This window comes from Antechinus flavipes, chromosome 4 (assembly GCF_016432865.1).
Source record: "Antechinus flavipes isolate AdamAnt ecotype Samford, QLD, Australia chromosome 4, AdamAnt_v2, whole genome shotgun sequence".
NCBI lineage: Eukaryota > Metazoa > Chordata > Mammalia > Dasyuromorphia > Dasyuridae > Antechinus > Antechinus flavipes.
In genome coordinates, this window is record NC_067401.1 from 129236550 (window position 1) to 129263771 (window position 27222).

General features: G+C 38.7%; 1 protein-coding gene across 1 annotated transcript in view; it reads right to left on the reverse strand.

Moving 5' to 3' along the window:
* Window positions 1-26592, reverse strand: part of ABCC3 (ATP binding cassette subfamily C member 3) — a 71527-nt gene extending 44935 nt beyond the window's left edge. The window contains 1 exon segment of the mRNA XM_051994293.1: window positions 26463-26592. Coding sequence (XP_051850253.1) covers window positions 26463-26507 — 45 coding nt within the window. The 5' untranslated portion in view covers window positions 26508-26592.
* Window positions 26593-27222: the final 630 nt, after the last annotated feature.

Sequence of the window (27222 nt, forward strand, 5' to 3'; positions counted from 1 at the left end):
CCTCAGTTTCCTCATCTGTTTAATGAACTGGAGGAAGAAATGGGAAACCATTCAGCATCTTTGCCAAGAAAACCCCAAATGGGGCCATGAAGGGTTGGACATGACAGAAATGACTAAACAACAAAAAAAAGCACTTAATAGATGCTTGTTATCTTGAATTGTGTCTATAATCACAAGTTGTAATAAAAAGAATGTTAGATCTGGAGTGAGAAGACCTGACTCTCTCACTGACCTATGTGACCTTAAACAAGTCCCTTGGGTCTCACTTTCTTTAAACTTCTGTCTCACTTTTCCCTTTCCTTTTACCATCAAGCTTCTTAGGCAAACAGCCAAATAGAAAAGAAGAAGGAAGGCCAGAAAGAATCCTGAATGATACATGTTGAATTTATTATTATATTTAAAAGAAAAACAAGTTGTAGAAATCCCTGGTTTCATGTATAATCTTTTTCTATTATACCATATATGTGGAAATGTCCATTTTGTTTCTTGCTTGTCAAGTTCAGAGGTTGTGGACTTTTGGAGTTTTTATTTTGTTTAGAGTAGTCAACACTAATTTCTTCCATAGCCTTAGCTATTCCTAAACTATTCCTTTTATTTGTTTGGTTTTATTAAAACTTTTTATTTTCAAAACTTTGGAATAGATAATTTTCAACATCCATCCCTGCAAAATCCTATGTTCCTAATTTTTTCCCTCCTTTTCCCCCACATACTCCTCTAGATGGAAAGGGATCCAATATATTTTAAACGTGCAATTCCCCTATACATTCCACAATTATCATGCTGCACAAGAAAAATCAGATCAAAAAGGAAAAAAAAAAAGAGAAAGAAAACAAAATTCAAGCAAACTATAATAAAAAAAGTGAAAATGCTATGTGATGATCCACACTCAGTCCCCACAGTCTTCTCTCTGAGTGCAGATGGCTCTTTTCATCTCAAGACTATTTGAACTGGTCTGAATCACCCCAATGCTGAAAAGAGTCACGTCCGGCAGAATTGATCATTATATAATCTTGCTGTTGCTGTGTACACTATTTTCCTGATTCTATTTACTTCACTCAGCATCATAAACGACTTATTCCTAAACAATTTATAAATTAAATCTCTTCCCCATCTCCTCCAAATCTCTCTCTTTTCCAATCCTTTCTACCCACCACTTTCAAATCTGCTTTAAAGCTGTATTTACATGTTACCTCCTTGCTCAAAGTCCATCAATAGCTTCCCCTTGCTTATGGAAACTATTCAACAAGAACAATCTTTCCTCTACATTTTGAGTCACTCAGATATCTTCCACCATCTCCTCCTTCACTTTGATCTCAGAGGTAGCCCTTTTGCTTGCTAAGGACAATCTTTCCACATGCACTTTTGATTCCATTCCCTTCACTGCTTCTCCAATAAACTGTTTCCCTCATCCTCCCTCCCTCCCTCTCTCTGTCTCTTCTCTCTCTGTCTCTTCTCTCTCTCTCTCTTTCTCTTTCTCTCTCTCTCTCTCTCTCTCTCTCTCTCTCTCTCTCTCTCTCTCTCTCCTCTCTCTCTCTCTCTCTCTCCTTTCTCTCCTCTTTTTCTCTCCTCTCTCTGTCTCTTCTTTTCCTCTCTCTTCTCTGTCTCTCTCTCTCTTTCTTCTCTCTCTCTCTCTCTCTCTCTCTCTCTCTCTCTCTCTCTCTCTCTCTCTCTCTCTCTCTCCCCCAGCTCTTTGCCTATACAAATGACTTCCACATCCTTTAAAAAAAAAAAAACAAACAAACTTTACTTGATTCAACCAACCTCACTAGCTATTATTATGTATCTTCCTTCCTTTTTATGGCTAACCTTCTTGAGAAAGTAGTCTACAATGCTCCTTCTACTCTCTCTCCTTTCATTCTTTTTTAAACTCTCTTCAATCAAATTCCCTCCCAATTTTGTCATTCAACTGAAACTACAGATTCCAAAGTTAAATTAAGTTGATCTCCTAATTGCCAAATCTAAAGGCCTTTTCTCAGTTCTCATCCTCCTTGTTTTCTCTATGGTATTTGAACTTGCTGATTGTTTTATAGTCATCTCTCCTCTCTTGGTTTTCATTTAAATGTTTTTTTTTTTTGGTTCTCCTCCTAACTGTCTAACTACTCTTTAGTTTTCTCTGCTGATTCTTCACTTAATAACTGTAAATATCTCACAAGGAAATATCCTGGTTCCACTTCTCTTTTTTCTCTATACTATCTCACTTGGTGATTTTATCAACTCATGAGTTCAGTTATCATCTCTCTGCAGATGCATCCCAGATCTATAGATTTGCCCCTAGTCTCTCTGCTCAGCTAAAGTCAAGCATGTCCAACTACCTCTTGGATATTCTGAATTGGATGCCCATAGGAATATCAAATCAACATAGCCAGACTAATTTTTTTCCTCAAAGAACTTCTTCCCTTCCAAATTTCCTTGTCATTATTGAAAGTGTCACCATTCTCATAATACATATAAACAACTGTTTTCTGGCCAGAAACTTTGACACACATTTTTATGATGATATAATAGGCCATTTTTGGTCTCAATTCTTATCTAACCCTTAGTCATTGAAAGGACATGGCTTGATCCAACCATTCTGGAGAGCAATTTGGAGTTAAGCTCCAAGACTATAAAACCATGTCTATTCTTTGACCCAACAATACCACTATTTCATCTGTATCTCAAAGAGAGCAACGAAAAGGGAAAAGGACTCACATGGATAACAATATTTATAACAGCTCTTTTTTGTAATGGTTAAGATTTGAAAATTGAGGGGATGCCCATCAATTGGAGAATGGCTGAACAAATTATGCTATATAGTTGTAAAGGAATATTTTCGTGCTATAAGAAATGATCACTAGAATGATTGCAGAAAAGTCTGGAAAGACTTACATGATCTGATAAAGAGTGAAGTGGGCAGAACCAGAATACTACACATGGTAACAGCAGTATTGTATGGTGAACAGTTGTGAATGACTTAACTATTTTCAACCACACAATCAACCAAGACAATCCCAAAGAATTCCTGAAGAAAAATGCTATCTGCTTCCCGGGAAAGAACTGATGGCTTCTGAATATAAACTGAAGCATACTATCTTTCATTTTCTTTCTTTTTCAAGTTTTCTTCCACAAAATGACTAATATGGAAATGTTTTACATAGTGCACATGTATAACCTAAATCAGATTGCTTACCATCTCAGGGAGAGAGAGGGGAGGAAGGGTCGAATTTGGAACTCAAAATTAAAAAAGAAAAAAGTATGAATGTTAAAAAACTATTTCACATGCAGCTGGAGATGGAGGGGGGAAAATAAAATATTTTTTTTATTATTAATTTTTAAATAGGTATTGCCTCAGACAAATGGAGGCCAGGGAAAGACCTTAATTTAGAAAGGCCAAGTTCACCCACTGCATCCTGGGCCATTGTCAGTCATCTTAACTTAAGTCTTGCCACTGGACTTCCATGATTCTCCAATAGAGTGAGGTTGACAGTTTTGCCAGAAAATTCATCATTTTTTACTTTTCTCTCTCATTGCACTTATCCAATCCACTGCTCCTATTTTTCCTGTATTTCTAGATCCTCTACAGCCCATTTGAAGAATTCCACAAACCTTTCCACCACCTATCCCCATGCCCTAACTTCCAATGATTACTTGATTCTCCATGCATTATTTGTAGACCTCATTCGGTGCTAAAATATTGTTGTGCATTACCTGTTTCTCCAACTAGAATGTAAGCCTCTTGAAGATAGGGCTGTCTCATATCTCAGTGCCCTGAAAACAGCAGATATTCAATAAATTCTAACAATCTGATAACAATCTAACCCCAATCTTCTGCTGATAACAACCTGATCCTAATCTACCTTTCCAGTTTTTATTTCTCACCCCTCCCTTACACACATACCTGTCCCCTTAAGACAGATAGAACTACTATTGTTCCCTAAAGGAGCCACACCTAACTCTGTCAGTAATTTATTTCATTCCGTTCCCCTCACTTGGAATGACTTCTTTGTTAATAACTAAGCTCTTTAAAGTTTACAAAATGTTTTACAAAATGAATCACAACAAACCTGTGAAGGAGGTAATTTGAGTATTAGTATTATTATTCTCACTATTCAGGTAAAGAAATCCAGTTTTAGAAACTTTGCTCAATCACAAGTTATTAAGGGTAGGCAGAACCAGGACTCATAAATCCACTGATTTAGTTCTGGAAGGAAACTGATTGATTTAATCCAACTTGCTCATTTTACAGATGAGGAAGCAGCCTGAGAGTTAGGAGGTGATGGATTTGAACATAAGGCTTTTGAATCCAAATATATATGTACTTTCTCCTCAACCCCTTGCCTTTTACCCAAGCTTCCTAATATTAAGCCTATTTAGGTCACATCTCTTTCTACTCCCCAATGACTCCTTTCTTTGATTTTTTTTTCTTATGAACTCTTTCCGTTTTCAAGCCTAGTTCAAATTACAACTCAGCAGCTCTAAACAATTTCTCTGTCTCTCTCCCTTTCTCTCTGCATCTTTCTGTCTCTGTCTCTCTTTCTCTGCCTCTTTGTTTCTCCCTGTGTCTCTGTCTGTCTCTTGATCCTCTATAGCCAAGTACAAACTAAGTACAAAGTAGTATTTTGGTAATGGTAGGCAAGAGTCACTAGTAACTAGATGGAATCAAAGAAAAGATGGAATCTTATGGGAGATAGAACATCACCTGAGCCTTAAAGGGTTTCAACGAGTCAGAGATAACCAGGGAGGGCATTCCAGGCATGGGAGACAGGTAGAATGTTGTATAATGGAACCTGGAATGGACATTCATTAATAGGCAAAGTGAGGTCCAAAGGTATCTTTGGAGTTCACTTTAGAATTAAGAAGACCTAAGTTCAAGAGTTTGTCTTAGGCCTATCCACAAGGCAAATTATCTCTCAGGAAATTCTCTAAGAACAAATCAAATGCCAGTCTGCAATGGTAGAGTTATTTTTCTTACTAGACAGGAAAAAAAATTGCAAAACAGCAGGCAGATGACTGAAAGGAAACAACCCTGTGCCCTATCTCTCTCTCCCCAGTCTGCTTGCTAAATCACCTGAAAAACCATTTAGCAGCAGCAGACCCCTCAAGTGCTGAGTTATTCATCTGCCACATTCATCTGTTGTTCAATTCTCCTTCATAGCCTAATCTTCGATTTGGACTTCTCTCTACCTTCCCATCTCTATCCCTGACTTCTCTCCCAACCTAACCTTTCGCTCCTTCTGATTCACCCCTAGAGAAAATTGAGGGCTCTAGATTCAAATTCTGCCTGGGATACCTGTGACCCTGGACAATCTGCATTTTGAAAATTAATCTTTGTTAGCTAAGATGAACCAGGAGGGTAGTTGGAGGTCGCTTCTCATTTTAAATCTGATTCTAAGTGAACAGATCAGAAAGAATTCTGTCTTTTATTCCCCCTGACAGTATTCCCCTTCCTACCCCATCCTTCTTGCTCAAGCCCAAGATGGCATCCAACTATAGCAAAGTTAAGTATGAAATAACAGCTAACCTTTGTTAAAACACCAGGAGATTTGCATAGCACTTTACATGTATTATCTTGTAGGTTCTAATACGATCATTCCCATTTTACAGGGAAAACAGGAGTTTTTGCCCAGGGTCACATAATTAATTGTGTCTGAGAGAGGATTCCTAACCCCAAGGCTAGCTATTGTCCAACTTTTTGGGACAAAATTTTTTTGGCAAAGACACTGGAGTAGTTTGTCATTTTATTTTCCAGTAGCAAACCAGTTAAGTGACTTGTGCATGGTCATATCACTAGGACATTTCTGAGGCTGGATTCAAACTCGGGGGTTTCTGACACCAAGCCCATTGCTCTATCCACTTCACCACCCAGTTGCTCCCATTTCAATGCCTTAATGATCTGAAAAGGAAGGAGGACTACTGCACCATCTTCTCTCCAAACGACAAATTACCTGTGGGTCTCGTCCACCTCTAGCATAGCACCAGAGACAAAAGCCCACTGGATCTCATTAACTAAATCACTAAGCAGCCCAGGGTCACTTCTTGGCTTGCACCATAAGAACTGTCAGATATTAGGGCTGTGACTGCTGTCCTCCACCCCCCTCTCTGACCACAATTCCACTGAGAGCCAGCTGCATCACCCCTCATGCAGTTTCCACAGCAACAGCCAGCTCCTTCATAAGACGATTAAACAGCTGGATGGGGCTGATAAGGCCCAAAGGTTTGGTCATTTAGAGCCTTTTGTCCAGAAAGACTTTCCTTTGTACTGATTGAAATTTCTCCCACCCCAGGGACATGTCCCATGAAGCTCACTGGGAGTCTACCTGAGCATTGCCTGTGACTTTCTCTAGTACTAGACAATTCTCCTTCCTTATTCTGTACCTCAGTCTGCATTTAACTGGGAGAGGTTTTACTCCTTCCTGAGATTGGGGGCTGAGTAACTTCTAGATAATCAGAGACTTAAAATCTTAGGATTTCGGATTAGAGAATCTTTAGAAAATTTCATCTTTCACTTTACAGATGAGGAAACTGAGGTCCAGAGAGTGATATTAGCATCATAGATTTAGCGCTTGAAGTTGGAGACCTTAAAGATCATCTAATCCAAACCCCTCATTTTACAGATGGGAAAACAGGCCCAGAAAGAGAAAGCAGAATCATAGATTTAGAATTAGAAAGGGTGTTGGAGGTGATTTAATCCAAATCCCTCAACTGATATATGAGGAAACCAAGAGCCAGAGTGACTTACCCCATATCACAGGGCTACAAAGTGAGGGTCAAATTTGGAGTCTTCTCTGTCTGTCTGTCTGTCTGCCTCTCTCTTTCTCTCTCATATAATAATAGCTTTTTAGTTTTCAAAATACATGCAATGATAATTTTCAACATTCATCCTTGCAAAATCTCATATTCTTCCCCCTCTCCTAGACAGCAAATAATCCAACATAGGTTAAACATGTGCAATTCTTCTAAACATATTTCTACATTTATCATGCTACTCAAGAAAATCAGATCAAAGGGGAGAAAAATGAGAAAGAAAAAAAACAAGCAAGAAAGGAAACAACAACAACAATAAAGGCAAAAATATTATGCTTTGATCCATATTCAGGCTCCATAGTTCTCTCTCTGGATGTGGATGGCACTTTCCATCACAAGTTTATTGGAATTGCCTTGAATCACCTCATTGTTGAAAAGAGCCAAGTCCACCACAATTGATCATCACATAATCTTGCTGTGTACAATGTTTTCGTTTTTGTTTTTTGTTTTTTTTTGGTTCTATTTACTTCACTTATTATCAGTTCATGTAAATCTTTTCAGGCTTTTCTGAAATCAGACTGCTCACCATTTCTTGCAGAACAACAAATCCAACATTCTCTATACCTACAGCTAGAAAGTAGCACAGCTGGGAAAAGAAGCCAGGTTTCCTGATTCCCAGTGATATGGTCTTTCTATCACAGACTCTCCCTGGGCAGAATCTCAGTCCTGGGGAATGGGATGGGAAGCAGGAGGCTGGCTTCTGCTCCCTCTTGGACCAAGAAGGGGTTTCTTCTCTGAGCAATGTCCAAACAAAGTATCTTCAGCTACATTCTCATCAGTGCTTTTCTGGGGAATTTCCTCCAGAAGATGGGGAAGAAAGAAACAGTGATGGGATCAGGATTGGACTACTCCAAAGCTAGAATTCCCCAGGATTCAAAAATCTTTTCTTGCTTCAATTCTCTTATACCAACCCACCTCTCTCATTCTCTGCCCAAAATTTCAGGTAATTCTTTAAAGTTTTTTTTTTTAAATAACTTTTTATTGATAGAACTCATGCCAGGGTAATTTTTTACAACATTATCCCTTGCATTCACTTCTGTTCTGATTTTTCCCCTCCCTCCCTCCACCCCTTCCCCCAGATGGCAAGCAATCCTTTACATGTTGAATAGGTTACAGTATACCCTGGATACAATATACATGTGCAGAACCGAACAGTCTTCTTGTTGCACAGGGAGAATTGAATTCAGAAGGTATAAATAATCCGGGAAGAAAAACAAAAATGCAAGCAGTTTATATTCATCTCCCAGTGTTCTTTCTTTGGGTGTAGCTGCTTCTGCCCATCTTTGATCAATTGAAACTGAATTAGCTCTCTTTATCGAAGAGATCCACTTCCATCAGAATACATCCTCAAACAGTATCATTGTTGAGGTATATAATGATCTCCTAGTTCTGCTCATTTCACTTAGCATCAGTTCATGTAAGTCTCGCCAGTCCTCCTTGTATTCATCCTGCTGGTCATTCCTTACAGAACAATAATATTCCATAACGTTCATATACCACAATTTACTCAACCATTCTCCAATTGATGGGCATCCATTCATTTTCCAGCTTCTAGCCACTACAAACAGGGCTGCCACAAACATTTTGGCACATACAGGTCCCTTTCCCTTCTTTAGTATCTCTTTGGGGTATAAGTCCAGTTAATTCTTTAAAGTTAAAAGAAGTCTAGGGGGTAGAAATTATATGGAAGTCAGAGACAAAATCTTGTAGCATCCAAGTAGACTGCCAGCTCTCTATAAATGGGAACCATGTCTTGTATAGAATTCAAAAAGTATTTATTAAGTAAGTGGCTTAATACTAGGTGCCATACACTTGGGAATACAAATTTCTACTCTGTACCAGTTGCTATATATACTTGGTAATACAATCTCTACTATGTTTCAGGTGCTATACACTTGGGAATACAAATTCCTGCTATGTGCCAGGTGTATATACACTTGGGAATACAAAAACAAAAAAACAAAAACAATCCCTGAACTCAAAGAGCTTATATTCTCCTGGAGGGGTGGGTAGGAGTGGGGCCAGTATGTATAGACATAAATAAATAATAATTAATATTTATAAAGCACTTTAAAGATTGCAATCAGATTTACATGTTATTTCATTTGATCCTCACAACAGTCCTGGGAGGTAGATACTATTTATTATTCCCCATTTTACAAACGAGGAAACTGAGATTGTGACTTAGCCAACGTCACACAACTAGTAAAGCATCCAATACAAGATTTGAGCTCTAGTCTTCCAGATTCTAACTTCAGCGTTCTAACTAGTGTGTCATCTTACTGACTCTCATATTAAAAAATAAATACAAAGAAGGGGATGGGGAGAAGTGTTGGAAATGTACACTTTTATACTTCAGGATAATTTGGAAATCAGGAAAGACTTCTCATAGAAGTTGGTACCTGAGATGAGCCAGGGCTTGCAAGAGAAGACGACAGAGAGTATTTATTCTAAGCTTAGAGGGAGGAGAATGTCAGGTATAGGGAACATCAAACAGGCACTTTGGGTGGCAAGTGGGGAGATGAGAATGACAGGGTGCTTAACAATGTGTAATCAACTTAGAAAGGTAAATTGAAGTCAAATGAGCTTGTATATTAGCTTACAGAGAGTAGAATTATTGAGGTTCTTTTTGTACTCAAGAACTGCTCCTTGACTTCCTAACCACCTCCCACAAGCTCCCCATGTGGTTTGGAGCCAGGAACTTCCAGCATGTTGAAACATTTTCATTCACCCCACTTCAGCTGAGCTTTTTATGGGATTCTCCTTTAATCCACAGGAAAATGATTGCAAACAGGGCTTTTGTTGGCTTCACTATCGTGACCATTAAATTTATGACAGGAGAGATTCTATGTGAGGAGGGAAAAGTCAATACAGTGGTATTTTTTAATCTCATCCACTAGTCATTGGAAAAGGTGGGAACACAAAACCTGAATATCCAGTTAGGAGGAGTAATGCAAGCTGAATTTCCACAAGTTCCCTCCTGTCCCCACCCGTTTTCCTTTCCCCTTTCTCACAGAGATGGGGCTACTACATTGCCTATAGAGGGGGAGAGTCCTCTCTATTATGCTGTCCCCATCTATTCTCTAGTATCCCATTTAATCCTTGGAGTTTGTCTCCTCAGTTCTGCTCTCATTACATCTCCAGATCCAATCCCATTTAGTTACTCTTTCCCTCAAATTTTTTCCCAAAGAACATCTTGAACATTTCAAGACAGATAACCTAGAATCCTCAGAAAACTGGCCACTCATCCTCATGTTAAAGGCAGATTTCCCTAACTGGAAGGTAGGGGCATTGATTCAATTAAACAATCCATTTCAACAAACATTTTAAAAAATTATTACTGTGTGCAAGGTACCACACTAGTTAGACATTGAGGATACAAAGTCCAAAAGGAAACTTCTTGTTATAAAAAGCTTTACATTCTAATAGAGAGAAATAGTATGCCTCTAAGTAAATTCTGAGAAGCTAGGTAGCCTACTGGGCTGGGAATTGTGAATTCAAATCTGGCCTCAGAAACTTACTACCTTATGACCCTGGACAAATCACTTAACCCTGTTTGCCTCAGTTTCCTTATCTGTCAAATGAACTGAAAAAGGAAATGGTAAACCACTGAAGTATCTTTGCCAAGAAAACCCCAAATATGAAGAATAAGACACAATCGAACAACAACAAAGTAAGTTAAATATATTTATAAAGATAAAGAATTTTTACTTTTTTTGGATGGGAAGAAAACTAACAATTAGGAAGATTGAAAAAGGCCCCTTGTTGGAGATTTATAAAGCACTTTTATATGGAAGTCAGAGACAAAATCTTGTAGCATCCAAGTAGACTGCCAGCTCTCTATAAACGGGAGCCACTCAACCTTAAAAGGGGGCAGGGCCCTATTCCAAGAGACAGAGGGAAGGGAGGGAGAGCATTCTAAGTGTGAAGCACAACCTATGCAAAGGTATAAAGGAGAAAGATGGAATTTTGTGTAACAGAAACTGGCAGGTTTGGCTGAGCTGTGGGAGAAGCTGAGGGGAAGTAATCAGAAGTACTTGAAATATCTGACAGGGTTTATGGTTTTTCCCTAGAAGTAAGAGGAGCCACTGAAGCTTCTTGAATAAGAAAGACACATGGTCTGACCATTGTTTTAGGAATATTAATTTGATAGTTCTGTGAAAGAGGGATTAGAGAAGGGAAAGATTCAAGGCCAACAGACCCAAGTAGAAGGCTATTACAATTTATCTCTTTTAACATACAGTTGCTTGACTCACTTCCTTCCCTTATGCTACAAAAAGGGAGAGAGAAAAAGGAGACAGTAAAACCTTGAACCAAATATATTTAGCCAGAAACTAGGGACTATTTGCTGTTTCCTCCATCTCCCAAACCAAGTGAACAATCAATCAACAAGAATGTATTACCCTGCTCACTATGTGCCAAGTACAGTGTTGGGTGACAGATATACAACAAAGAAAGACAAAACTTTTGCCCTCAAGGAGCTTTTATACCTACAGGAGTGGAAGGGAAATATGAACACTTAGCCATAAATTAAATATAAGATAGAGACTGGACTTGTGAATTCTTAGTATAGGTAATTTCCAGGTGAGGAAATTCCCATTATGAATGCAGGTTGGCATCTTCTCTGTAACTATAATCTTTTTTGTTGTTCAGTCTTTTCAGTGATTTCAGTCTTGTCTGACTCTTTGTGACACCATTTGGGTTTTTTTTTTTTTTTTTTTTTTTTTTGGCAAAGATACTTGAGTGATTTGCCATTTCCTTTTTCAGTTCATTTGACAGATAAGGAAACTGAAGCAAGCAGGATTCAGTGAGTTACCCAGAGTCACACAGTCTGTGGCAGAAAAAAAAATTGAATCTTTTTCTTCCTAGTTTTGAGTCAAGTTGAAGGCATTGCCATAATGCCTCTTGTAAATATGGGACATAAAAGAAATAAATACACTATGATGGGAGAGGGTGGGAGAAGGAACAGGGCAAGGGGAGAAAAACATCTAGAAGGATGTAGAAGGGCATATTGAAAGTGAAGTAGTATGTGAGCCTATCTCTGAAAGAAGCAAAAGATTCCAGGAGGGGAAAGGAAAGAGGGAAAGCATTCCAGGCATTGAATAAATTAATATTTATCAAGCGCTTACTACATCCAAGCACTGTGCAAAGTTCAAGAGACAAAGAGAGAAGGTATGGAAGCAGTAAATGATCCACTTCAGCTGAAGCATGGAGTGCATTGAGGGAAAGATGTGTTGTCAACTTGGAAAGTAAGGTTGGAACCAGATGGTAAAGGGCTTTAAATACTAAGAGGAGGAGTTATTTATCATCATCATTATTGTTTTTATTATTAGCAAGAATAACTAGTAATGCGGAAGTACATTTTACAGAACTTCATATGTTTAACAAGTATTATATTTCTTGCCTTCTCAATGGGTAGGGTAGGGAGGAGAAGGAAGGAAACAATTTGGATTAAAAATAAAAACAGAATTGAAATTTTAAAACTCCAATAATAACTACTAATAATGTAGCATTTTAAGGTTTGCAAGATGCTTTACAAGTAAATTTGGACTGAAAATAAAAGCAGAATTGACTTTTTTAAAAACCCAATAATAGCTATTAATAATGTAGCATTTTAAGGTTTGCAAAATGCTTTACAAATATAATGTCTTCATTCTCATAACAACCCTAGGGCTTAGAAACTAATGCTATCATATTAATATCTATCTATTTATCTATCTAAATCTATCTCTATATATAGACTTTAACTCACTCTAAATCTAGCTCTCTATATACTGCCCCAGCTATTTTATGGTACCATAGAAGCTTCTTAAGTTTGGAAAGTGGCTTGAATAGACTTGTGTTTTAAGTTCATAATGGGTGAAGGACACAATAGTGAGAGGAAAGACTGAATGGAAGGTCACCTACATTGTACAGACTAAGGGTTGATGAAATCCTGAGCTAGGGTGAGTAGGTAAGGTGAGTAAGTAGGGAGAAGAACAGAGATGCAAGAGATGCTGAGATAGATCTGATAGGATTCTCCACTCCAGTCCAAGATCCCCATTCCAACCCAACTTCCACTCAAGTGCCCAGGTGATCTTCCCAAAATACAAGTCAGATCATATCCTAACCATGTATTTTCTCCCTCAATAAACTCTTATGACTCTCTATTACATCCAGGATCAAAACATAACCTCTGTCTGACTTTGAAAACCCTTCACAACCTCTGCCCTTCTGCCTTTCCAGTCCTCTTACATTTTATGCCCTTATCTATTTTCTACCAACTAGCTTCACTGCCCTTCTTGCTGTTGTTCATGAGAGATGCTCCCTTTACTGATTGTACTTGGAGTATTTTTTTCCTACCTCCTCATCTCTGCCTCCTGGCTTCTTTCAAGACTCAGCTCAAATTCTACCTTTTATAGGAGGTCTTTCCTGGGCCTCCTCCCTTAACTCCTCCAAGTGTCTTTTCTCTCAAATTATTTCCCACTTAAATTGCATAAATCTTGCATGCACAATTTTTTGCATGTTTTCCCTTTCATTAAAATGAAATCAGGAACCAGTTTTTTTGTATTCTTTTTATCCCCAGTATTTAGTACAATGTTTGTCATACAGTAACTGCTGAATAAATGCTTGTTAACTAAGAGGAAGAGGGAGGAATGTAGAATGACTCCTGCATTATGTACCTTGAGTCACTGAGAAATAATGGTTCTTTTGGCCAAAATAGGGAAGTTAGGAAGACAGTAGGTTTAGGAAGAAAGATAAAGAATTGTGTTTTGGCCATGTTGACTTTGAGATATCCATGAGACATCCACATGGAGATGTCCAATGAGTATTTGGTGATACGGGTTTGGAGCTTGGGAGAAAGAAGAAGGAAGGTTAGCTAGATATGTTATTGATTGGGAATTTATCTACATAGAGATAACAGCTGAGATAATTAAGAAAGAGTATGTAGAGAAAAGAGAATAAAGCCTATGGCAGACCCCAGGAATACAGGATGAGGGATATGGATGACGATACTTTAGAGGACTCTCTGAAAGATGAGCAGGACAGGTAAGAAGTGAAGGAAATCTGGAATATGGGAAAGGAGAGCATAGTTTGAACCAGGTTTACAGGCTCAAATCTTTATGGATAAGATTTAGTTTCCTCTTGGCTATAATGAAGATGGAGACTAGGTGAAGGGACAAAGTAAGATGGAGCACAGGGCAAGGATTGAGTTTCCTTCCTATTGGTCTACCATGTCCAAAGTCAGGATTCTTTGGAATAAAGAAGCTTTTAAATATTATTCTGCATACCATTGGTGTGCAATTCATTTTAAAGTCAAAATGCACAGAAACCAGAGTTCCCACCTTTCTTATCCCCATTATCAAGGCATTCATTTATCCACTCATTAGATAGAGGTATCATAGACCAAGGAGTAGTTGGAAAGGACTTCAGACTCTAGCCCTTTTTTTTTTTTTGGGTGAAAATACTATGCTTTGATCTATAGTTCAGTCTTAATAGTTCTCTGTCTGGATGCAGATGACTCTTTCCATCAAAAGTGTATTAGAAGTGCATTTAATCACCTCTTTGTTGAAAAAAACCAAGTCCATCCCAGTTGATAATCACATAATCTTATTACTGTGTATAATGTTCTGTTGGTTCTGGTCACTTCACTTAGCATCATTCATGTAAGTCTTTCCAGGCTTTTCTGAAATCAGCCTGTTCATCATTTCTTATACCCCACTAACTTCATATTCAGCTATTCCCTAACTGATGAACATTCACTCAGTTTCCAGTTCCTTGCCACTACAAAAAGGGCCACCACAAAAATTTTTGTACATGTGGGTCCTTTTTCCTTTTTTATGATTTCTTTGGGATGTAGACCCAGTAGAGACACTGCTAAATCAAAGAGTATGCAGTTTTATAGTCCTTTGGGCAAACAAACTTTAGCCTTTTACAGATGAAGAAAACTGAACCTAGTATTTTAACCCAGGATCTCTGATTCTACAACTAGTCTACTTTCTACTGTAGCTGGCTGCTTCTCATGGTTGTGTATTTAAGTTGTATAATCGCTAGATGTCACACTGCATAGATAGACTTCAGATCTGTAGTCAGGAAGATCTGAGTTCTGATCTAGGCCCAGACACTTAATAGTTATGTGATCTCAGACAAGTCACCTAATCGTGTGTATCTCAATATCTCATCTATAAAATGAACTAAAGAAGGAAATGGCAAACTACTGTAGTACCTTTGCCAAGAAACCCCAAATTGGGTTACACAGAATCGGATACAACTGAGATGACTGAACAATAGCTTACAAAATATATAATAGAAGATAATGAACATTATAGACCCATAAAACTACAAGAAGAGATGGAAAAATGATTCTACACATAACTTGGCATGAAACCCGATTAAGTAAGATCATCAAAAGATCATTTATACATGAAACTGGAAGAGCAACAAATAGATGCCAAATAGAACAGATTTGCCAATGTTTTTGGCAACATATTTGTATTGCTAAGGAGAATTACTTTACCAAATACTTTACTGACTTTAATTTCACATCTCCCACCACATTTCAGACATCTGGAACTGGATGTTCATTAGACATCTTAAATTCCATATGTTCATAACAGAATTTGATCTCTTTCCTCCTAAATCCTCTCCTCTTTAACTTTCCTATTCCTATTCTCCCAGATTCTTAGGTTCCCAATCTAGGTATCATCCTGGATTCTTCACTATCTCTTGCCTTCTGTATCCAAGGCTGTTGCCAATGTCTGTTGATTTTATCTCCACAATATCTCTGGAGTACCACACTTTTTCTCCTCTGTCACTGCTATCACCCTTGCACAGGCCCTCAATACCTCACACCTGGACTACTGCAATAGCCTGCCAGTGGATCAGCCTGCTCAATTTCCACCCCCCCCCACTCCTAAATAGATCCCCCATTCAGCCACTAATGTGATTTTCCTGAAGTGCAGGTCTGATCATATCATCCCTCTGCTTAATAAATTCTAGTGGATCAATAATTCATATTGTCTAGATTAGGGATCAACAGTCCAAAGAGTTACTTCATCAGTACTTCTATATTGGGTAGGAACTACAGATAGGCAGTGATCAAAATTGAATAGCTGTGTGTAAGCACACCAGATTCTCCCCATTCCCTTTTTAGGATAAGTATTATAAAAAAAAATTAGGATATTCCTTTGGTCTGAAGTCCTTGTTGCAAGGACTTCACATCAGACTTTCTTTAACTATAAATTCTCAAACAATGTCCCTCACTTAGAATCTTTACATGATTCTTATAGAAAGTCTAACCAATTTATAATTAGAATGAACTGGAAGGACTTAGCCCTCCCTGAAGTGATTAATGAAAGAGAAAGAAGAAGGATTAATTCTACTAATATGAGCAACTCTTGGTTTCATCTTTGCCAAGGCTAAGTAGGAAGAGTGAATGGGGGGCAGCTAGATGGTGCAGTGGATAAAGCTGAGCACCACCCTGGATTCATATCCAGCCTCAGACACTTAACGCTCACTAGTTTCATGATCTTGGACAAGTTACTTAATCCCAAATGTCTCCTTAAAAAGCGGGGGAGGGGTGCAGCTAGGTGGTACAGTGGATTGAACATCAGCCCTGAAGTCAGAGGATCTGAATTCAAATCTGGCCTCAGACACTTAACACTTCCTAGATGTTTTGACCCTGGGCAAGTCACTGAAACCAATTGTCTCAGCAAAGAGAGAGAGAAGAGACAGAGACAGACAGAGACAGAGAGAGAGAGGAAAATAATTGTCCAAGAGGTGAAAAAAATTGATTCTTGCTAAGTGACTCATTGCTCTTTCTTATAAATCAATCTTTTCATTTATTTATTTACTTTTAGCCTAGGTATCACTAACTCACCCAGACTGACTACATAGTTAGGTACCCACAGGCCCAATCCCACTACTGACTGGTACAGAAGCTTTGACCTACTCTGTTTTCAATCTGAACCAGTTCCCCTCCTTAGATAGTCTAGTGACACCTTCTCCTCCAAAGGGTTCGCCACATTGATGCTGCTCCTAATGTGGCCCTTTGATTTAGATTTAGTCCTGTTGAAACTCAGAACTCTTGAGCTGAGATCAGTCAACTGCATTGCCAACCCATCTCACCTACCCCAGAAGCCAGGATTACAGGTGTGTGCCACTGCATCTGGGCTCTAAAACATACTATTACTGAACTTTTGTCTAAACACTTTTACTAAGTTTTATTTTATTATGGAATTTTATCTTTGTGTGGGAATATTAGACTTTGTAATTTCGAAATGGCTTGGGGACAGTGATCAAGATTTTCAGAAGCATGATGGATTTTTGTGCTTTTCTCTCCCTCTAGGAAGAGGTCTTCAGAATTAGAATATTTTTTCTTAAAAATATTGTCTCTGGTAAGCCTGCATCAAAAACAGAAAGCACAGAATTATTTCTTTCATGTTTTTAAGAAGGGGGTCTGGATCATACTTAGAGTTTTTTAAATCACCCCTTGTCTAAACTATTATGATTATTATGGTTTTGTAACTGGCCTCTCTGCACCCAGTTACTTGTTTCTCTGATTTATCTTCACAACTAGTACCCAAATGATATTAGCAAGTACATGCCTCTGATCATTTCATTCTCCTACTCAACAAGCTTTCCTGCTGTCCTTGGGCTAAAATACTAAGGGAGTTTAAAGTCAAATTATAAATATAGTGCCAGCCAATTTGCCCTGGGTTGATTATACATCACAGTCCCTTAGCTGCTTGGGCGTGTAGTTAAAATGACCGACCTGCTATTCCTGTAAAAACATTCCATCTCCTTTCTCCGTATCTTTGCAGTCTAGAATATGCCCTTTACATAGAATTCTCTCTCCTTAGTTCTGCCTCTTGTAACCCACAAGGCATCTCCTTCAAGAGGACTTTCCTGATTTCTCTTAATTGGTGGCACTTCTCCACCTCTCTGTGTAGTCACTATATATTAATTTTCTCTTTATTTTAGGCAACTAGGTGTATATAACTCTGGGCCTGGAGTCATGAGACCTGACATTAGGTCTAGTCTTAGACCCTTACCATCTGGGAGACCTTGAGTAAGCCATTTAATCTTTGTCTGCTTCAGTTTACTCCCCTGTAAACTACCTTGCAGAGTTGTGTGGATAAAATAAAGCAGGAGATGATATGTAAATGTATTGTTATTCATTATTATCATTATTTAACTATTATGTCTCCCTAGTAAAATTTAAGGTCCTTGAAGGTAATGTTTCACATTTGTATTTCTAACACTTATCACATTATAGGATCTTCATAAATGATTGCTCATTGATCTGGCAAACTGCAGAGAACTCTCAAATTATTCTCTGACCAGAACAACAATAGAAAAACCCATCCTTTCAATCAACAACAATAGAAAAACCCATCCTTTCAATCAACAACAATAGAAAAACCCATCCTTTCAATCATAGAAAAAGTATCTTTTAAAATACAAGTATTCCTCTAGTATTGCTAAGTGGTCATAAATCATACAACAGCCAAAATCATGGTCGACCCCAAAGACAAAAGAGAGATATGTGGTACATATATGGGAGTAATTCTTTACTAATGAAGACATAAGAAATGGGTCAGAGAGATATTTCTTTTCTTTTCTTTTCTTCTTTCTTTCTTTCTTTTTTTTTAATTTTGCTAAGCAAGTGACTTGCTTAGGGTCATACAGCCAGGAGGTAGCTATTTCTTAGTATAGAAACATATGGCAGGGAAAGAAATTAAGCTGGTAACAATGTGTAACAAGATAACACACGTAGAGAGGCCTTCACGTATGTAGTGAGGCTCCAAGTGTAGTAAGCTCATGTATGATGAAAAGGCTGTCTCCACTTACTGCCTGTATGAATATAATGGAATATTACTGTGCAATAAGAAATGATGAGCAAAGGGATTTCAGCAAAAATCTGGAAAGATTTGTGTAAATTGATACAAAATGAAATGAACAGAAGTATTAAAATATATACAGGAACAGCAACATTGTATGGTGATCAACTATGAATGACTCAGCTTTTTTCATGGTACAATGATCTGAAACAATTACAAAGAACTCATGATGGAAAATACTATTTACCCACATGTAGAGAAAGAAGTATGAAGTTTGAGTAAAGATTGAAACATATTATTTTCACTTTATTTTTTACATGGCTTTTTCCTTTTTATTGGTTTCTTCTTTCACAACTGTGCCTAATGTGAAAATATGTTTTATGTGACTGCACATCTATAATCTATATCAAGTTACTTACCATTTTAAGAAAAGAGGAAGGGAAGGAGGGAGGGAGAAAAATGAGGAACTCAAAAATTTTGTAAAAATGAATGCTAAAAATTGTCTTCACATATAATTGAAAAAATAAATACTTTTTAAAAAATGGGTTTACAAAAGGAAAGAAATTTTTAATCAAGGAATTAGGGGAGAGGTCATTATTCTGTCTTGGCATCCCCACAGTCATTCATAGAGAAAGAGATAGAGAACGACAGAAAATAGTACAAAATAAATACACTTTGGCTTAGGAGACCTAAATTCTGCTCCTCATTAAAGGCCATTGGGCTATTCAATCTTCTCTTTTTCCTCATCTGTTATGAAGTCTAAGCAATATCTTTTTTTCACTGATTACTCATCTAAAGTGAAAGTTGTTGACCCAGGGCTAGACTCTTTCTTTCTCCTTCTTTCTCTCTGCCCTGATTTTCCTAAGAATTTTATTGCTGGTAATAAAGATAAATCCTTTCTTTTTCCCCCTTCCTGATCCTTTTTATTCCTCTACTCCTTTATTGTATTTCTTCTTTCTTGCCTCCTCTTTTACCTTTCTTTCACTTTATTGTGAAATTAAAGTGAAATTCCCTCCCCCTCTCTTTTCTATCCCCTTTCTCTTTTTACTTCTTCTCAGAAGAAGCAAGTTAGATGGCACAGCGGATCAAGAAGTGGACCTGGAGTCAGGAAGACTAGCATTCAAATTCTTCTCAGACATTTGCTGGCTATATGATCCTAGGGAAGTCACTCAGTCTTTCAGTTTCACCATTTGTAAAATGGGGATAATAATAATAACACTTATCTCCTGGAGTTGTTGTAAGTATTCAATGAGACAATATTTGGAAAGTACTTTGCAAACTCTAAAACTCTATATAATGTTACCTATTATTATAATGTTTAAATCTGTGTGAACCAATAACAAACCTTCCGCTCCTCTTTTCCCCATCTTGTCCTTCCTCTTCTCTCTCTCTCTCTCTTCTCTCTCTCTCTCTCTCTCTCTCTCTCTCTCTCTCTCTCTCTCTCTCTCTCCTTCCTTACCTCTTCTTCCCATCCCTTTCCCCCTTCTCTGATCCTTTCCCTAAGCCCTTCTCCCCCTCCCTCTAATTTCTCTTCTCTCTATCCTACCCTTCCTTCTTATCTTTTCTCTTTTCCCTCCCCCATTTCTTCTTCCCCTTTCTCACTTTCTTCTTTCTTCCCCCCCTCCATTCTTTTTTCATTTTGTCTTTAACCACACACCATTTTAGTGCATTAGCTCAAAAAAGCTTTATTTTCCTATAAGGAAGAATAAGGGAGAAGCTCCTTGCAAGGAGATTTTGTTTCATTCATTCATTGCATTAATATCTCCAATATCTATTACCTTCTTGGCACAAAGTAAGTACTTCAAAAATATTGTTGATTGCTTGATTAATAATGGTAGTAATTGAGGAAACTAGATAATAATAAGAAATCTGATCCATATAAGGAATTTTCTTGGCTCCAGTTGTAACCCCTTCCTCTTTAGATACTGAGGGACATGAGGTAAAAAGGGAACACTCTATTATTTTCCAGTTATCTAAAATTCCTATAGTGAGAGACTGGAAAATTGCTGCTGATTTGCACATTACTTTGCATTTCATTTGCACAGTACAGTCATTCCCTGTCCTCATGCAAAAAAAAGTCTTATTTCTCAGACTCTCCCTCTGGTCCTTTTTCCTGGCAAATAAGCAAAGAGATGAAGATTTCAATCAATAGGTGTTTATTGAGCGCATTCCCTGGAAGTAGAAACAACTCCCTATCTTTGGAAATAATCAGAGATGCAAATATAGAGCATTAAAACACCATAGTACAATGGAATAAATTCTGGGAATTTGAAGGCAGAGTATATTGATTCAAATCTTGCCTTTTCTTCTGTGTGATCAAGGTCACTTACCTTCCTAGGTCTCAGTTTTTTTTTATCTGTAAAAGTCCCTCTAAAACTAGAATGATCCTAGTATACAAATAGATCACATACAGGATGCCTCAAGAATTATAGTGCCATAATAGCTTAAAACTTCACTAATTCTTTTGGAATATCTAGTATGTAAAGATAAATATTTTCAGGATTTTGTCATTGTGAGTATTCTTTCCACTAACACAAATTTAACACTTTTTAAGAACTCAGTAAATGGTCTTGCTGGTCAGTTATGAGGTCTACCCTTGAGCCCTCCCAACTGAGTATGAGATACTAAAATTGTGCTCACATGCTACAGCTTTCCACAACCTTGGGTTACTCAACAACCTAAAATACCACATGATATTTTAAACATGATGAAATGCTTTCCTCACAATCTTGTAAAGTAGATGGGACAAGTACTATTACATTTATTTTAGATCTATATAAACTGGGCCTAAGGAGAGGTTAAATGACTTGCCCATCATCATATAACTTATGCAGTGGGCATTCAATACAGAGTTGGAAGTTGTCATTATGAGACCAAGTTGGTCCTTGCCAATATATTTTTCTGACTCTGACACCATCTCTTTTGGCACCCTTAGACTATCTTTCTCTCAAAAAAAAAAAAAAACACATACAAATTTAGGAGTCATCTGGTCAACCCTTAGAAATATATTTGTATTAAATATTATTCCCTAGTTCAGAAGCTCAACCCTGAGAAATTATAATAAACTATTCCAGTAAGCAATCTAGTTAATAAATCCCCAGAGTTTGACTTCTTCAGTTTTGTTCAGATTTCAGCTTGAGCACAGTTGTTCTTCAGTACCTTTATAGTTTTCTAGTCATTCCTTGGCACCATGTCAGCTATATTATATGCTATCAGTTGCTGCACATTTCTCTCAGACTTTTCCTAGAAAAAAAAATGCTCTATGCAAGGGAGAAGAGAACCTCTGTCCTTATAGTCACCCAATAACATTGACTTATCTTATGGCTCATTACTTTGGTATACTTAGAAGATAAATTAGAGGTATCTGGGTAGCAGGCTAGATGGAACCCTGTGTCAGATACTAGCTATGTGATTCTGGATTCTATGTTTTCTCTGCCTCAGTTTCTGTATCTGTAAAATAGGGATAATAATAGTACTACCTCCCAGGGTTGTTATGAGAATCAAATCAGATAAAATATATAAAGAACTTTGTAAACTTTAAAGTGTTATATGCGTACTAATTATTATTTTATTATTATATTTATATTTATATTATTATATTATAAAGAAATTATTTATAAATCATGTACAATTCATACCTAAATTGAACTAGATGGATTTTGAAGTTCCTTCCAAATCTTAGACTTTATTAAACGCTTCTATGCCCTATGATACTCCTTCAAGTACAAAAATACCAGTTAAGATGTAGTCTACAAGAAAAACCTAATTTGAGAATTTCAGGCAAGAGGACAAATTAGCAAGTGAGATTTTTCAGAGGGGGGGGGGGGGTGTATTTCTGTCCATGGTCCTGACTCTGGGGAAAGTTTCAGGAGTCCCAAAAGAGAAATCTCCCCTCAGACCCTACAAGGAATGTGGAAGTAATTGAAGGAGTTGACCTCATTGGATCACTTTCTAGAAAAGAAAAGCATCCTGCCCTCCATCCTTTCCTCGTAATACTTACCCTCAACCTCCATTCCACCCCCATAAACCCATAAATGAGTTTTCAAAGCAAGTCTGCATCCACTATAAGTTAGCTCAAAGGCCCCTTTCCCAAGTGTCCTCTAAATGCTCTTCTTTTTGGTCTTAGGGTCACAAAACATGGAGGATAAGATGACTATATCACTTTTAGACTTGCCACCTCATTTTTAGGTCAGCTTAGTTCTTGAAGTAGACAGTGTGGCCCATGGAAGAGCTGTAAAACCCCCTAAAGCATCTTCTTTTATCTTGTCTTCTTCAGTCTATTCTTTTATCTTCTTTCTTCCTACTTCAAATCTCTGAACTATTCTCTATCCAGGTTTTGAATTTTTTCCTGTGGAAAAGTTCAGCGTTAAGGGTGTTGAGCCCCAGACTAGTGGGTTCTCAGCCAAGTTTGTAAAACATATCCTTCCTCCATGTTAATTGGTGAATATCTTCTTCCCTTTCTAGGTTTCACTGGAAAGTAAGAAATGATGTTGGAAGGCATTTAGATGACTCTCAATTGTTAAACCACACCTTCCCCAAATCACCAAGTAAAAACAATATAAAATGCCTGGCATGGAATTTAAAAAAAAAGCAAGAGCTGTTATCAAGGAAATCTTCATATGGGTACACAAAAGGGCAGTTGGCACCAACTCCAGCAGGAGCTAAAGATATTTAAACACTGTAAAGAGAGGGTGACCTTCATTAAAGGCTGCTTGTTGCTTGGAGGTGACAAGGAGTACTCAAAAGCAGCTTGACTACAGGTCCCACCAAACTAAAAAAGTATTAAATAGGGTCCTGTTATTAAAAAACCAGCTTAATTAAACTCAGAAACATATCTCCAGGCTGCCTAAAAAGTGATGTTGTGTGTGGGGAGGGGTATGTCATGGATGCCTTTGGACCTTTTCTCAGAATATTTTAAGTAAAATACATACGATCATAAAGGGAACCCATTATATTGGAATATGGTAGTCAAAATATTAAAAAAAAAACAAAACAAGTGAATAGATCCCAGGTTAAGAATGCCTGCTCTATTGTATTGTAGAGGAGCTGCCAAATGAAATTCCAGGTCCTTAAAGTCTGGAAGCATACAGAAGATAAAGAAAATGGACATAGCTACAACATTCGATCCAACAGTCCAGAGCAAGATAGAATTCCTGTTTTTCTGTAGTCAGTCAGCCCTCAGCATCCCCTGACGTTCATTCCCTTCCCCAAAATTTAATTTCCTATCCAGAGGTACTTGGATTTTCTTTTGAACTACCTGAATAATCAGCAGAATTTCCACCCACATTTTGTAAGGTTGTGGTTGATGGTAATAACAATAATGGCATTTATATTGTCATTTAAAGTTTTCGATGTTAAGCAATTTGATCCTCACAACCACCTGGTGTTATTACCATTCTTATATCAAAGTTTGCTTTCCTCATTTGTAAAACAGAGTTAATGTCACACTCCCTAATTTATAGGACTGTGAGGAAAGGATCAAAGAACTCTAGAAATATGAGTTATTGTTATTATGTCATAGTTCCCTTAATGTCTGTCCTTGCCTTTCCCAGGCAAAAGCAATGCTGGTCACATTCTCTTCATGACCCAAGAGGATGAGGGAAAGAGAGACAGGTAATTAGTATTAATTAGTCCAACATGCCAATCTCTGGACCCTGATGAGTGAATAACCCTGAATGGAATTCAAGTAAGATTGGAGGAAGGGTGATGGCCACGGGGACTCTGGTTACTGGAGTTTTATACTTTAAAACCAGGATTTAAGGATAAAGAGGGAATGCACTCCCTTATGAAACTTTTTACTACAACATGAGAAGCCATAGGGATCAGAGAAAAGCTGGTGCCAGATCTATTCCACCTCCACAACCGCCAGGGTAAGCACCTGGCTCTTGGCACATTGCCAGCCTAAACACTGGGTCCCTTTTTCTCAAGTTCAGCTCTTGATCAATCAGGAAAACACCTGTAAGATCACATGTTCAACTCAGATCTGCTCCCTAGGAGTAGTGTTTTTGAACAGGAAAGCCTGACCCACTCCAAGACACCTATTTGTAAAAGTAGAATACAAAGAATTGCAATAGGTCACAACCATCTTCTTATACTTTTCTAAATGGCACTGATGATCACCAAAACTCTCAGAGAAGCTAGAAGTTGCCTGTTCTCCCAAGGAAAGAAAATCTGCTTCAACATAATTTTATTATTCTATCTGCCTTCTATGGACATTTTATTTCCAGGTCCTAAATAAAAAAACCACCGGATTGGACTGTGTGTGTATGCTCCTCCTAGCCTAACTCTAGACATTACCATTACTTCTTAGAATCCCTTAGAATCTTCTTCCTATATTCTGGAAGTCCCTGAAATTGAAGTTAAATCACAAACTTCATGCAGGAGCTGGGGGGAGGGGAGGAGGAGAAGAAAGGAGGGGGAAGAGAAGAGGTGGGATGGGGAGGGAGAGTTCCCTTAAGGAAATCGCTTGTTATTGCTATTTTTCTTGTAACTGAGTCTCCTCCCTTATAAACAACTGGTGAAATTCTCTGACTGGAGCTTCCAGTCTCCTCTTTTCCAAGTGTCTCCTTATTGCTCACAATCCTTCTCCCCCAAAACAAAACAGAACAGAAAAAAAGTCCTTCAAAGCTCTGATGCCATCTCCTGCTAGAAGTCTTTCCTGTTACCTCCAATTACGAGTACAGCTCTTTCTCTTCAAATTATATTTAATTATTTGTGCACATGCTGTATCCTCTCTGTGAAGTATAAGAACCAGTAGCGTCTTCCCCCCTTTCCCCTCCTGCTTTTTTGATCTTTGTATCCCCATACCCACATAGAGAATCGGCTTTGGAACCAACAAGACTTGTGTTCAAGTCCTACCTCTGACACTTGGGTATGAGATCCGGGGCAAAACATTTTATCTCGAGTTGCTAGGCAACTTTCCAAGCCTATAAATTACCGAGAATCTGAATCTTTTCTCTATCAGTGAAATCACAGGTCTAGTCTTTATCCCCATCTCCAGCACTTAAGAAAGATTTAATGAAAATGTGTTGAATTAAAGCTGGCTTCTCCTTACAACTGGAACTTGGTGAGGTCCGAGGGCCCCCGGGACAGTTAACAAGGAAGCCAAAGCCACATCTGAAAAGCCCCCAACAAAATAAGATATCCAAATACTAGTTGAGGGGTGGGATGTGGGAAACTTTCCTTTCCCCAGATTCCAGAAGTCCCTGAAATTGGAGTTAAGTCACAAAGTTCATGCAGGGATGGGGGAGAGATTCCCCTTAAGGAAACCGCTTATTATTGCTATTTTTCTTCCAACTGAGTCTCCTCCCTCTTAAGGAACTGATGAAGTTCTCTTACTGGAGCTTCCAGCTTCCTCTTTTCCACGTGTCTCCTCATTGCTCACAAAATCCCCCAAAACAAACAAACAAAAAAAACTGAAGGAAAAAAAAAAAAAACCAAAGCAAACCTCTGTGCCGAATGGGACGGACTGAGAGGATCTGGTGTAAAGGCGGTTGACCTGCCAACATCTACCGAGATCTTCCTTGATCCAAGCACCGGCTCTTTTCAGGGGTGCCCACAATGACATATATATCCGATCCTGTCTGTCCCCTCAGTTTGGATATTCAGGATGTTCACACCAGGGTCTGTGCCACGGAGAGCCCTCACCAACTCCCCAAACTGGACAGTGCATCCCCCGCCCCGGGGATTCCCCAGTTGGAGGGCAACCGAGAAAGCGACAGCAATAGTCCCTTCCTTCCTGGCCTGGGGTTTCTTCCGTGCCTCCGCCCTTCCCTCTGTCCCCAAAAGGACTCCTCTCTCCCTCGGCGTCTGACAGTCTCCCTGACGGACAGTGGCCCTGCGCTTCCCGCGCCTTACCCAGAATTTGGAGCCAAGCTCCCCAGAGCCGCACAGGGCGTCCATGGAGCAGATGGTAGCCGAGTCGAACTAAGCGGAGCCTAGAGCACCAGCCGAGATACTGAGGGTGTGACTGCTGAAGAACCGCCCCAACCCAACCCCTTCCTCACCCCTTACACTCGCAGGAACGCCCCAACTCGTCTCCAGCCCCCTAACGAGTTCTTCCCCCCTGTTACTCCTCAGACTTCTTGCGAAAGTAGTCCCTGGGGAACTTGGCCCGGTCACGCTAGAGCGTGACCATAAGGTCTAGTTGCGTGTGGGGGCTCCCCTGTATCCCAACCTGAGAGTGACGTTTCCGAGGTAAGGAGAGTGCCGAAGAAGTAAGGGGCCTTTCAGTTAAAGACTCCCCCGCCCTAAATTACAGGCAATTGGGGGTTAGAGTCTTCCCGTCCACTTCTTCACGAAATTGGATACCATCCTTCAAAAGTCCACCTGGCTAGAGCAGAGGCAACGATGAAGTGGGGTGGAGGGGAGGGAAGAATGAGGAAGAGAGAGAGGGAGAGGGAGAGGAATAAAGAGAGAGAGAGAGAGAGGAAGGGGAAGGGAGAAGGAGATAGGGAGGAGGAGGAGGAGAAGGGGAGGGAGAGGAGGGGGGGGGGGAGAGGGAGAGGCAATGTCCCTAATTTGTAAATCCAAAATCCATTTAACCTCCAAGCCTAGGTTTTTACTGCCTGGATGATGTATCCAGGTGAAACAGCTCTAAACAGTCTGCCAGAGGCTG